This window comes from Leopardus geoffroyi, chromosome B4, assembly GCF_018350155.1.
Source record: "Leopardus geoffroyi isolate Oge1 chromosome B4, O.geoffroyi_Oge1_pat1.0, whole genome shotgun sequence".
Lineage (NCBI taxonomy): Eukaryota > Metazoa > Chordata > Mammalia > Carnivora > Felidae > Leopardus > Leopardus geoffroyi.
The window spans coordinates 103,265,414-103,279,711 of record NC_059341.1 but is presented as its reverse complement, the minus strand read 5'-3'; the positions used below and the strand labels follow the sequence as shown (position 1 = coordinate 103,279,711).

Here is a 14,298-nt window from a genome sequence, read left to right as displayed (position 1 = left end):
TCTTTATACTTTGTATAAAGTATTGTTTTCAAATTTAAGAGGCATAAGAATAACATGGGGGGGGGGACTTGAATACAGCTTCCAGGTTCCCACCCCCTTGATGTTCAGTTATAGTTTGGTCTGAGGTAGTCCCTGAAATCTTAAATTTTAACATGAACCATGGGGTGATTCTCATATAGGTAGAATATGATGTCCTTACGTGATGTGATACTCTATCTACCTACCTGCCTGTGCCTGAAAGAATGATCTGCCTCTGCTCATGTGTGGTTTCTATGTGGAATCTAGTGGTTCCCAAGGTTGGGTGAGTTGCTTTTTCCTAGGTGACTTCAAATACTTAGATTGGCTCTATTTTCCAAATTATATTTTTAGAACAGTATCTGTAAGAAGACAAATGTATGAACAATTTCAAAATTGTATCTTAAAGGAAGAACAGTGTGTATATAGGTATGAAGGGCTGGGTGGGGCTGGCAGAGTAAATCTTATGGCTTAGGTCTCAGTGGCTCAACCACACACTGGAAGCCTCCCACAAATGGGCAGTGACTCCTCTGCCACCATGAGTCCCCTTTCTTCCTCCTCTCCCGTAAGTAGTTGCTGCAATTTGTGAATTTCCTTGCCCTTTCTCTTGGGGATTTAGATGCTTTGGGGGATCTCTCCTATAGTGCTACCCTTTGCTTTTCACAGTATGAATTCCATAGTAATAGGACAGGACTGAGGAAGACCAGGAAGAAGACTGGGGGGTGGGGTCTGGGTGGAAAGTGAAAGGGAGAAAGATGACCAGGGAGAACACTTTCAACTACATTTCCTCCAGCTATCTGTCAGGATGTCCCTGACTTGATCCCATCTCATGGCCACCTCTCAATTCCTGGACGTTTAGGAGACTGCTGGAATAGGCGCTTATGACTCTGGTCCTTCATCTCTATTTTCCCAGCACCTTCTTGTTGCCATGCTTTATGTGCTTTTGTTGTTCCCCTCACAATTGAGGTGAATACGACCCAATCAAAGAGACAGGAGAGACAAACTTCTGACTTTTAGCTATTTTCCGTGGTTCTCAGCAGTACAAACCATTTGGAAAAATTTCAAAAGGGACTATGTGCTAGCTGCAGGGAAAGAGGGAAATGGAATGGTCTTTGAGACATTTTTGTATTGAGAATCAGAATCTGGGCTTCAGTCCCAGCTATGCCGTCTACAAGTCAGGTGACTTTGAATGTCAGTAACAACAAAAGCAGTTGCCAGTATTGAACACCTCCTATGTGTCAGACGTGGAGCGAGATGATTTATGGACATTATCTAATGTCTGTAAGCTTCAATTTTCTGAGAATATTACCTTCAGAAACTACCTCACAGGTCCATCTTGAAAACCACATGAGAAAACCAAGTTAGAAAAGGATTTCTAAACTAGACAGTGTTCTGTAACTATGTTATAATGACTTAAGAGTTAAAAAAAAAAATTATCAGATTTAAGATGAAAAATTTCGACCTAATGGAAATTTAAAAGCCATCTTGCTGATTCACAAGTTTGGTGTTTTCTTCAAACAGCTATATCCTTAGGTTAGAAAACCTTCAAAATTCTAACTGGTGCTATAAAGTCCAAATGAACTTAGTCTTGAAGTTACTCATTAAAGCTGTACTTAGAAGTCTTAAATTTCTGGTTTGAGGGGCGCCTGGGTGGCGCAGTCGGTTAAGCGTCCGACTTCAGCCAGGTCACGATCTCGTGGTCCGGGAGTTCGAGCCCCGCGTCAGGCTCTGGGCTGATGGCTCAGAGCCTGGAGCCTGTTTCCGATTCTGTGTCTCCCTCTCTCTCTGCCCCTCCCCCGTTCATGCTCTGTCTCTCTCTGTCCCCAAAAAATAAATAAACGTTGAAAAAAAAAATTTCTGGTTTGAGAGCTCCCCCCCACAACACTAACTCACTTACACACACACACACACACATGCGCGCGCGTGCACTTACATGGATACACACAAACAATAAACAAGTGAGAAAAGCAGTTGTTGGAATATGAACAGGGACAAGAGATTGTGGTAGGAGAAAGTATTTACTCCTTGAGAGTCTGCACAGGTAAAATACACAGCTCAGAAATATAAGACATACAACCCTATGCCTTTGAGAATCTTCAACATTTCTAATGCTTTCAATTTCTTTGACCTCTTTGCAGACTGAATGTTAGTGTCTTCCCTAAAATTCCTATGTTGAAACCGAATCCCTGATGTGATGGTATTTGGAGGTAGGACCTTTGGGAAGTGATTAGGTTGTGAGAGTGGGGCCTTCATGAATGGGATTACTGCCTTATAAAAGAGATCCCAGAAAGCTCCCTTGCTCCTTCTGTCATGTGAAGACCCAAAATTAAGACAGCCACCTATGAACCAGGAAGTAGATTCTCACCACACACTGAATCAGCTGGTGCCTTGATCTTGAACTATGAGAAACAAATTTCCATTGAAGATACCCAGGTTATAGTATTATTATAGCAGCCTAACCAGACTAAGCAGCCTAACCAGACTGTTGAAATTCTTCCTCAGTTTTCACAAAGAGATAACATTTATTTGAAGAGAAATTTACTCCAAGCACACAGATGTATAAAAGGCTGTGAAGATATTGAGAAGCAGTTACTAGGCAGAAGGCTAGATTTTTTTTTTCTTTCTTTTTTTTCCTCCAAGTACAGGGCAAAAAGCCCAATTCATTTTTTACTTTACCAACTTAATCCTGAAGGATAGTCTTGCAGCCTACAAGATTCAAGATTTCAGTACAAATAGCTAGTTTCAGAAACTCTAGGTGTTGCTCACAAATACTTCAGAATTGGAATATTAAATATGCAAGTGTAAAGATCTGCTGTAGACACGTGAATGATCCAGTCAAGTTTGTCACTGTAAGAAGGGTTGGGATTTGCATGAATTGCTATGTGGGTATATGACAGAAGCAAAATCTTTATGCAGTGCATTTTGAATTTCTACAGTAAGAAAGAAACCATGTAGTAGGATAGGAAGAAAACTTGTTTAAAGTTTTTTTTTTCCTTTTTTTCCCTAATATTTCTTATTTAATTCAATACCTTGTCTTAATTCACTGCTCTGTGCAAAACATGGGTCTACTATCATTTTGCCTTAAATGACCAACCAATCCTATTAAACAAAGAAACCTTTCTTTTTCCCCATTCAATCAAATAATTGGTTAAACTATTAAATGGTTGCTTTCACATTTTGCATATTTAGCCCAGGATTTCATAAAGTTACTAATAGAAATAATTAGAATATTTCGTGAGCACTTGTGTGTGCCAGATACTACGCTTTATTTCTCACAGCACCTTTATAAGAAAGATCTTATTACTCTCACTTTATAGATAATGCAACTGAGGCTCAGAAAGCTAAAGAACTTACCCAGTGTCAAAGTGCCAGTGGTGGTAGAATGGGATTCAAACCCTGGTAAAACAACTCACTTTGGTTCCAATTAACAAGCCATTTCCAGCAAATGTAGTTAAACATTTGAGTTACCTGGAATGATCTCATTATATAATTTTGGTCTCCTCGGACATAGGTCAAATTACTTTGAGACAGACCATCCAAGTGCTTACAGTTATTTTAGTGGTAAGTAGGTTAAACAAATTTGAAATGCAAGACTTGTTTTTTCAGGCCATAGCTCCTTGGTAAATAATTCATGATTCATTCAGCAGCTATGCTCAGTGCTACCAGTCAGTGAGGGCATTGTGGGAGATATAAATACAGAGCACAGTCTAGTGAGAGAGAAGCGTGATGTTTGAAGGGTGTAAACAAACTGCTGTTGGCATTGAAAAAAGGGAAAGATGTGTTCTATTGGAATGGATCAGAAAAGGCATCATGAAGTCCCTGCACCCAAAATGTTCTCTCTCCCAGACACCCCATGGCTCACCTCCTCGCCTCTTCCAGGTTGTTGCTGAAATGTTACCTGCTTATCAGGCTTTCTCTGAGCACCCCATTTACAACCACTCCTCATTATTTATTTCTCTGCTTTGCTTTTTCCATAGCACTTAGCACCTGTTGGCATACTACATGCTTATTTATTGGTTTCCTGTCTCCCGAAATTAAAATGTAAGCTGTACCAAGGCAGGGTCCTTTGGCTGTTTTGTCCACTGATACAAATCTAGTCTAAAAACAATGCCTAACACAAAAGTTAGGGAAACACCATATATTTGTTCAACCGATGAGAACATAAGACTTAAGGTTGGCCTGAGGAATGGATAGCATTTAGGTAGGCATTACTGGGGGGAAGAATTCCAGGTAAAGGAAATGACTTAAGCAAAGAGTGGAAGCAGCAAATTACATGGTCTGTTTGAAGAACTGTGTGCTGGTCAATTTGGTTAAATTATAGAAATACGGTGAGACGTAGTCTGGAAGGACCTATGTTATGTAGATCTGAGTGATTGACTTAATTTCACAGGCAGATGGAGCCCTTGAGATTCAGAGTTTTGAAATATCCTTATTTAATATTTAATAATTAGACAAAACAGTTCCAGGTAATGCAAATGTAGGGATAGACCCAGGGTGTGTGGGTCCTGAAGCTACTATAATTTTAGACCCTGGCAAAACAGCCTACTTGGATTCAGGTAATTGGCCATTTCTAGCAAATGTAGTTTGGCATTTGAAAAATAAAAAGAACATAAAGAAGTACAGAGAAAATGATGAATGCTAAATTAGATATGAACTCTGGCCTTCCCCTTTCATGTCACAATGCTGAGTTGGTGCAGTGGTTAGGAGTCCTCCCAGCAGCCCTTTCTTTCCTCAGCAGCCACCAATAACCCAATTACACATGGAAGTGATTACAAGCTACATAAATATATTCTGCCAGACCCAACTTCTGTTCTTCACTAACTCTCAGAAATGCTTGTAGCCACTCAGATGATGCTAAACAAAAAGAGATGGATGGTGGCAGAGAAGTCGGAGACCCAGACTGTGACAAATTGTGAGTGAAACATCAGGGATCATGGAAACTCCTTTTTAGGATCTTGGAAGGAGACAGAACAAATGAGGGACCCTAAAGTTTTATTGGTTTCATGGTAAAGTCGCTTCTGGAACTCTGTGAAAGGGAATGTGATGGATTGGGAGATTGGAGGAGTGCAGGATACAGGCGATGAGGAGATGGTCGGCATGGGAGTTGGAAAAGGAGCACGTGAGGGAGGATACAAGGAAGCCACCTAGCATGGGATTCGGCCATTGACCCAAAGGAACGAAAGGTCAAAGGTGTTGGAAGTTCTACCTCAGGATACTAAGTAGTTACCTGGGAGTGAACTGTTCTTAAAGCTAAACATTTCTCTGTACATTAAATGCTTTTTTGGTTTAGGTTTGAATACCCTACACTTATTAGATTACTGGTGCCCGAATGACTACATCTTTGGTCAGTGGAAGTGTCTTAGGGGGTGGCTTCCAAGTCTTTTGACATGACCCCAGTATTCTCTCAGACCTTCCTTGCTTTCTGGTGAGATGAGATATTCTAGGCTTGTATATTTCCTGCACCATACCTGGAACTACCATTTCCTTAATAAATACCAGGTTCTTTTAATTAGAAACTGTATTTTCATATTTTCAAGCCGTATCTGGTGTGAAGGGTGCTCATTACCAGTGGGTCAGTCTTTGTTTCTGGGCCATATCAAAGGACAGAGCCAAAAAAGGTGTGTGTGTATAGACATATGCATATATATACATGCATATATTTTTCCATCTTAGGCACATGAGATTTTTTAAAATTTTTAGAGGAAACTGCTTTAAATTTGCTCTATTATTCTTTAAGCAACGAGAGCAGTAGGTTTTTTTTTTTTAATGTTTATTTATTTTTGAGATAGAGACAGAGCATGAATGGGAGAGGGTCAGAGAGAGAAGGAGACACAGAATCTGAAGCAGGCTCCAGGTTCTGAGCTGTCAGCACAGAGCCTGATGCGGGGCTCAAACTCAGGGACCGTGAGATCATGACCTGAGCTGAAGTCAGATGCTTAACCGACTGAGCCACACAGGTGCCCCTGAAAGTAGTAGGTTTTGCAGTGGAGCCTTTGTGGTACGAATTAGTGCAGCTTTCTCAGGCAACTTACTTATAAAGAGAAATAAACTTAAATACCAGGAGAATTTGGTTGACAAATTAGTAGTTCAGTAAGTGGAAACTCAGTGTTAGCATTTTTGAGCTGTTATGCTTTAGAATATAAAATGACCATGCTGCATTGGGACGACCTTTTGAAGTTTGCAATATTTTCATTAGAGATAACACTGAATAACCAGTAATGTTGGTTCTAACCCCACAGTCACAAACAATGACAGCCATAGTCCATTTATGATGACCTTATGGCATATAAAGAAAACTTCTCCTACTTTAATAATTTACTATAAAGTTAAAAATACAATTACACAGAATAGAAAATTTAAAAAAAATCCTGTTGTGTAAATCCTTCAGTTGGCTTTGCTTTTGAGGAAGAGTATACTTAGTTTTTTTTTTTTTTTTTTTTTTTTAAAGAAAAAATAAGTTTGGGTTATATAGAACTTCAAATCCAAAGGTCTCTTCCATCCCCAACATAAACTGTAGAAATAAATGTGTTACCATGGGGATTCACCTCAAATAGGTTTTATTGCTTATTTATATTTGAAACAATGCATCTTTAATAAAACAGTATCACTAAAAACTATGTTAGGCTATCAAATACCTCATAAATAAGGCTTTAAAAAATTTTTTTTGGTTATTTTTGAGAGAGCGCGTGAGCAGGGGAGGGGCAGAGAGAAGGGAGACAGAATTGGAAGCAGACTCCAGGCTCTGAGCTGTCAGCACAGAGCTCGATGCAGGGCTGGAACTCTCAAACCATGAGATCATGACCTGAGCTGAAGCTGGCTGCTTAACCGACTGAGCCACCCAGGTGCCCCTCTCATAAATAAGTCTTGGTTAAGACATTATTTTTATGTTACAGGTAAATTTTGGTAAAAAAAAAAAAAAAAAAAAAAAAACAACTACCACAAAAAATGGTCATAGGCATTGCCTTTTAAGAGAAGCAAAAAAAAAAAAAAAAAAAAAAAAAAAAAGGAGGGAAGGGGGAGGCATTCAGTGCTATAGAACTGATGATTGATACTCTGACCATGAAACAGGAAAATAGACTTCATCTTTTATGCCAATTGCAATAAAGTGAGAGTGGCTTCTGGAGCACTGTCTTGGGATAAATTCTGAGACCACTTCCAGCCTCCATGGGAAGGAAATGGTAATCAGTAAGGACAGAGGATCCACAGTTTATTTGCCATGCATCTGGTATCCATGATGAAACAGCATTAAAAACAAGCAAATCAGTAAACATCACAGCCTTACCAGATAAGCCACCCACATCCATCTTCTTCAGGTTCTTTGCCTCCAGAATGACCACAGTCAGCTTGCCAGCAGTAGGTACATAGCGAAGGGAGAAGCAGATATCACCCAGTTTCTCTTGCTGTGAAAACCAATAAGAGAATATAAGTGACTCTGTGAATGAAGGTGAATATAGTTTGTACACATACATGCCAAATTCCTCAGGAGGAAGATTAGGACTATTAGAATTTGAAAGTGCTCGGGTTCATTGGCATGTACCCAGTGGTCTTTCATTCACTAAGTTCTGAAGAGTGATTGTAACCCATTTCAGTTTTAAATAGCTCATCTATACTTTATCATTCATCAAAATATATCCATAATTCAACAGTTCAGGAAATGAGACTGAGATGACATTTTTAGAAATTCCACTCTGAATAGCACCACAATGCTTTTGGCACAATTTCATAACTTTATTAAATGGCTTTGAAAAGAGCCTAGCACTCCTTTAGCAGAATCAATCTGCCTAAATTTTTGTCTTTTTACCTTTCAAATAGGATTATGTCTACTACTTTAGATTTTTGGGAAGAGGACTTGTATTACTGTTAGACTGACTTTTTTAAAGAATTTTTTTAATTTGGCATTTTTATTTACAAGTAAGCTCTACACCCAATCTTGAGAGCAAGAGTCACATGATTCACCAAGTGAGCCAACCAGGAGCCCTTGGACTGAATCGTTAATGAGAAATTCAGAATTCCTAGGAGTGGAAGGGCGACAAGTAGAAGTTTTTGCCCATTCAGTTTTACTCAGTTCAAGTGAGATCTGACTATTCCCTTATTCTCCCCTTATTTGTACAAATCTGAGCAGTAGGTTGGAAATTTGAAATGTACAGTCATACAAAGCACCTCCTAGCCCCTCAGGTTATTTCATTGCTTTCCTACTTTAGGCCTAAGGAACAGTCACCAGTCCTGTACTCTGACATTTCTGAACATTTGATTCAGTTTAAAATGATGGTATATAGAAGTTTTACTTTTTCTCAGAAAGAACTCCTATGGGTTCGCACCCCTTAGTACCTTCTTAGGATAACTAATTCAGAGCCATGATATTGTTCAGCATGAGTAGAATTCTTGCATTCACATGTGTAAGTATGAGAATGGGCGGGAGACTGAAGGATCTAAACTATATTTTTAAGTTTATTTTGAGAGCAATAAAGTGAGCAGGGAAGGGGCAGGGAGAGAGAGAATCCCAAGCAGGCTCAGCACTATCAGTGCAGAGCCCCATGTGGGGCTTGATCTGCAAACTGTGAGATCATCACCTGAACCAAAATCAAGAGTCAGACAACTAACTGAGCCACCCAGGTGCCCTAAACTACTGACACAGGAAATTAGGTATTATGGCAAATCAAGGTTTATTTCTTAGAATACCTTCCTGCCCCCCCTCAAAAAAAAGTGAATTCTGATTCCACAGATGATGGTTGTATCCGACATCTGCAGTTGGACTCAATGTAAGAATAAGGTACAGAAGGCCTTCTCATGTTATGTTCTTATTATGACTGTATTTGGCCTTATTGATAACTTTATGTGCTAAATCAGCCCAAGTCTCCAGTGTAGAAATAACTGCCTAGATGTAATTTAACAACCTCAGGAAATGTAATTCCTTTTACTGTCCATAAAGCCATATTTTAAAAAGGAAAGGGAATCTACCTGTTCTGATTTATCTATAGGTGAAAAATAATGTTCTCTGTGTGTGTATGTGAGAGAGAGAGAGAGAGAGAGAGAGAGAGAGGAGTTTGTGCTTAAGTAATGCTTTATTGGAAACATAATATGAGTTTATAATCCCAATTGACTCCTTGAGTCCTCATAGCGTCTTATCCATCTCTTATGTCACTAAGGACTCTTTGTTTATTATGCACATGTCTTAATTTTCCTATATGACTGTAAACTCCTTGAAGACTGGTCCTTGTCTGAAATATCACTTTCCATGCATTCTCAAAAAAGTAAATAAATGGAAATTTTAGATAATATCGCTGTTTTGAATTACCTAGGTCATATCTCCCTTCCACTAATGTAGATAATAGTAACTTGTAATGTGCTAAATTCACCCGAGGTGCCTACTTATTCTCTAGGAATTAATTTACACATGAAGAGAATCTGGTAGAATAAATTCCATTTCATAGTCTGAAAATACAGAATGGGAATCAATACCCTAGAAATTAATACAGGGTGTGGACAGATTCATCTGAACCTTATAAGAGAAATATAAATGAACAAAATTGCTGTTCAAAAATACTCATTAGGAGGATTCATTTTGCAGGATTCTATCTTTTTGCCACAGTACCCTCCCTGGGGCACTCACTGTCTTGCAGAACCAGGTGACTCTAACCGTTCTAGTTAGGCACTTTAGATATGACTGTTCTCTCTTAAACAGCACCTCTTTTATAGTCCAGTCTAAAGATACAATTTATGGCATCTCAGTTGTTTCAAGAAACATCACAACTTATCTTTGTTCTAATATTTCTTTATTATTCAATCTTATGAAACATAGGGAATTTTTAAGATTTTGCATAATATCTAGTTTGAAAGGGAGTGGTTACAGAGTTTGAACCTCCCATGCCTCAGGTAGGAGAAGTATGTAGTTACCTGTAATTGTAAAGTTATGGAGTGGAAGAAGAATGAATGTTTGGGGGGGGGGGTGGTGAATAAAGATGGATGTTTTGGGAGAAAGGAAATATGGAAAAATGCTTATTCAGCACCAGTTAAGGATTTACATTTAATCCTTAATTTAGGAACTTGAACGTATGAGATTTCACATGCTATAAAACTATAACTGGTATGGCGAATTAGTAATTTAAAAATACATGTTTAATCAATTGAAGTTACTTTTTAGTGTATGAAAATCTTCTTCCTTCTGGATCTGTAGGCCACTTGAAGGCTAGTCATTATTTGGGAATTTGTATTCTTTATGGCATCATTTTCTTGAAAAAGGTGAAGAAGGCATCCAATTCATATGAACCTTTATCTTATTAGTTACATTTTTTGAGTTGTAACTATCTGAGTATAAGTATATGCTTTTACTAATTCCTTAAAAAGCAACTTTAGAGGCACCTGGGTGACTCAGTCGATTGAGCATCCAACTCTTGGTTTCAGCTCAGGTCATGATCGTGAGGTTCATGGGTTTGAGCCCTGCATCAGGCTCTGCACTGATAGGGTAGCCTGCCTGGGATTCTCTCTTTTCCTCTCTTTTTGCCCCTCCCCTGCTCTCTATCCCTCTCCCTCTCCCTCTCTAAGTAAATAAATAAACATTTAAAAAAGTAGCTTTAATAATTCTCTAAAATGAAATTTGAGAATTGGGGTAACTTCTGTTACATGCTGGTTTGACCCTTGGTTTAAGGCATTTCTAAATAGGATCGCAATGTGTTTTTCATATGTTGTGGATGAGGTGGGAACCCTAAGTTCATGTGAAGCAAGAAGAGCGAAGATATGCACCCTACAGATGCTCTGATGCCACCCCGCTAAGGACATAGCTGTCAGAGCTCTGCATGGAGCTGACCTCTTCCGAAGGTGTGTTCTATTTGGCCATGGCTGAAACAGGCTTATGTCTGAGGCTTACGTTGTAAGCATGTGCTGTTACTTTAGAATCTTAGATTGATGGTCTCGTACCAGTATGACTTGTAGGAAAACAAGTATTTTCTTCTCCTCCATAAAACCTTTCCCTGAACTTCTGTGATTAGATGGAGATGCACTTCTGTTCCTAGAGTCTTGTTCTAGCCTATGAAGCCTTTATCTCTGGTCACTTACACAGAAGAACTGGAATGATCTGATAGTTGTATGTGGACAGTTTTATGTCAACCTCCCTTACTTAATAGTTTTCACATGTCAGTTTGCAAGAAAGATGGTTGGGTAGCAATATGCTCCTTTAAAAATTTTTTTTTAAGTTTTATTTATTTATTTTGAGAAGAGAGAGAACAAGCAGAGGAGGAGCAGAGAGAGAGGGAGAGAGAGAATCCCAAGCAAGCTCTGCACTGTCAGTACAGAGACTGATGTGGGTCTTGAAGGCATGAAACATGAGACCATGATCTGAGCTGAAACCAAAAGTTTCAACTGACTGAGTCTCCCAGGTGCCCCAGCAATAGCCTCCTTTGATGGTAAGCCTCATTATGTATCACTTTAAAGTTTGAGAAACCAAGACTTTCTACACTTAAAAAAAAAGTTTTCTTTATTGGGGTTCTGGTGATGAGAAACAAAAGTGGTTCTTGGAAAACTTCCAGAGAAAGATGATCCCCAAACCTACATCTCAGATACTTATTTGTCCTTGACAATTCTGTCTTTTCTCAACAACAGTAGGTACTGTTATGCCTCTTTTATTCATGAAGAGTTTGAGACCCAGAGGTTACATATGGTTATATGGGCATCTCAGTGCAGAACTGAACCAAGGTCCTCTGACTCAAAATAATGAGTTTTCTTTATTGTCAGACTGGCATCTGGAATGACAAACTAATGCTCCGACCGACCACCCAGTTAGATACTCCACTCTCACTTTAAATTCATTCTAACTAGGGGCGCCTGGGTGGCGCAGTCGGTTAAGCGTGCGACTTCAGCCAGGTCACGATCTCGCGGTCCGTGAGTTCGAGCCCCGCGTCTGGCTCTGGGCTGATGGCTCAGAGCCTGGAGCCTGTTTCCGATTCTGTGTCTCCCTCTCTCTCTGCCCCTCCCCCGTTCATGCTCTGTCTCTCTCTGTCCCAAAAAAAATAAAATAAAATAAAATAAAATAAAATAAAATAAAATAAAATAAAATAAAATAAACGTTGAAAAAAAGTTTAAAAAAAAATTCATTCTAACTAAATGTGTTCATTACCAAATCCTCCCCTTGACTATTATTTCCAATACCCCTTTCTGTTAGGGTCTCTAAGTAATTGGTTTCCAGTGACCAATGTTCCTTCTGTTTTCCTTTAGTCTTTCATCCCGTAAGTCTTGAAATTTCTGTCTTTGCCAATGTCTCTCAAATTGGATTAAAAAATGTTTATTTTGAGAGAGAGAGAGAGAGGGAGAGAGAGGGAGAGAGAGAGAGCGCGCGAGTGCACGTGAGTGCAAGGGAGGGGCAGAGAGAGGGAGAGAGAATCCCAAGCAGGCTCTGCTCTGTCAGCACAGAGCCTGGCATGGGGCTCGAACCCATGAACTGTGAGATCATGACCTGAGCTGGAACCAAGAGTCGGATGTTTAACTGATTGATCCACCCAGGTGCTCCTCAAATTGGATTTTTAAATTTTACTTAATTTTTCCCCATCATGATCAACACGACCTCTACCCTCATCACCTCTATCTCCAATATGACCTCCATCTGTGATATTTGTCATTGTCACCATCACTATCACCACCTCCATTACTTCTGCCTCTACTGTTTGAGATCAAGTTCTGGACACTTCAGTCATGTTTTTTCTGCAACAGTCTGATGAAAGATCTCATTAGTCATAGTTTCTCCAAAGACTATTTACCAATGCCATTTTCCTGACTTTCAAGAAACTCTGTACTTTGTCTCTGCACTAACTATCCAAACCTTCTCCTTCTACTTCACTATTTGCTCAACCTTCCGAATCTATTTTGAGTCTGACCTCTTCTCCCTACTTAAAGGCCTTCACTCTAGTACAGGTAGGGAGACCAAAAGCATTGATTTGCAAAAGACTCTCGGCTTTAGCCTTAAAATTCCTGTATACCCTGAAAAACCTCAGTCCTAGGCAAACTGTTAGGATTTATAACCTTAGGCCCAAGTTCTCATTCCTGGCCTACACCTCTCTGATAGCCTCCTAATAGCCGTTCTGCTTCCACTCTTGCTCCTTCCTAGAGTTTTTCTCACCTATGAGGCAAAGGGATCCTTTTAAAATGGAAATCTAATCATGAGACTGTCCCTATTTAGAGCCCTTTCATGTCTTCTCATTTCACCTAGAATCCTCCATATTCCTCAGACAAGAAGGCCCATGTGGTCTGACCCTCTGCTTCCTACAGTGCTCCTGATCTTTCTCTTCTCAACATATGCCAGGCACACTTCTACCTCAGGGCCTTTGGCCTTACTGTTCTTTCTATCTGCAATATTCTCCCCCCAGATACTATCATGGGTTGTTCTCTTAGTTTATTCAGCTTTCTGATCCTGTGTCACTTCTTTAGAATTTTTATATGGCCATCCTATATAAGGTCCTATCTGGTCCTAAATATACACACTACTTGTCCTCTTGCCCTGCTTCTTTTTCATCCTACCATATATCCCTTAAAGTTCCTTTATGTCTGCTTAGGTTTTCCCCACTAGAATAGGTTTGCAAGAGAATTGTTCTTCTCATGGCTATGTTCTAAGCCCTAGAATAGTGGCTGGCACAGAGTCAAGGTCCATAGATGCCTCTTGTATGAATAAACTTAGAGTCCCTTCCATCAAATACAGTCAGATTGCTCCCCACATTATCCTTTATTGCTACAGGTCAAGTTCTCCAGGGAAACAGACTCAGAGATTTGAAGGCAGGAGATTTATTGTGGTGTGTCCTTTGGGTCAACATGTGTGTGCAAGTGCAGGAAGCAGAATTGCACAGGTGGAAATGTTGGGCTATGATGCAGTCCTATCAAAGGCCTCAGCCAATCCTATGGGGAGCTCTGGAGCTGGGACAGCACTTCAGATACATTGTGAATTCTTAAAAGGGGTGAAATTTTTATGCTCCTGAATCCACCAGTCATTCATTGTGGACAGTCCCCACATCTTGGACCAGGGGGTCTTTTCTGCTGAGGGCGATGCTGAGAAGGAGGGACCCAGTTATGAGCCATCAGCCATCAATGCTCTGGGCAGCCAGTGGAGTAAATAACTTGTCCATAAAGATGGTACAAGATTGCGGTGTGTGTGGGGGTGGGTGGGTGGGGGGGGGGCAGCTCACCAAAACAATGACTACATTTCTTCTATTACTTCTTACCACCAAGTTTTTTTGCAGTCAGGAAATCCATCTGCAATATCTTTAGGGCTGTTTGCCTAATAAAATTACCCCTGACCTTCAGGCC

General features: G+C 39.8%; 1 protein-coding gene across 4 annotated transcripts in view; it reads right to left on the bottom strand.

Moving 5' to 3' along the window:
* SYT1 (synaptotagmin 1) overlaps positions 1–14,298 on the bottom strand; it is a 554,862-nt gene that overhangs the window by 93,337 nt on the left and 447,227 nt on the right. For all 4 annotated transcript variants that reach the window (XM_045464186.1, XM_045464185.1, XM_045464187.1 and 1 more), the window contains one exon: positions 7,298–7,415. In XM_045464186.1, the coding sequence (XP_045320142.1) occupies positions 7,298–7,415 (118 nt within the window). The remainder of the gene's footprint in view (positions 1–7,297; positions 7,416–14,298) is intronic.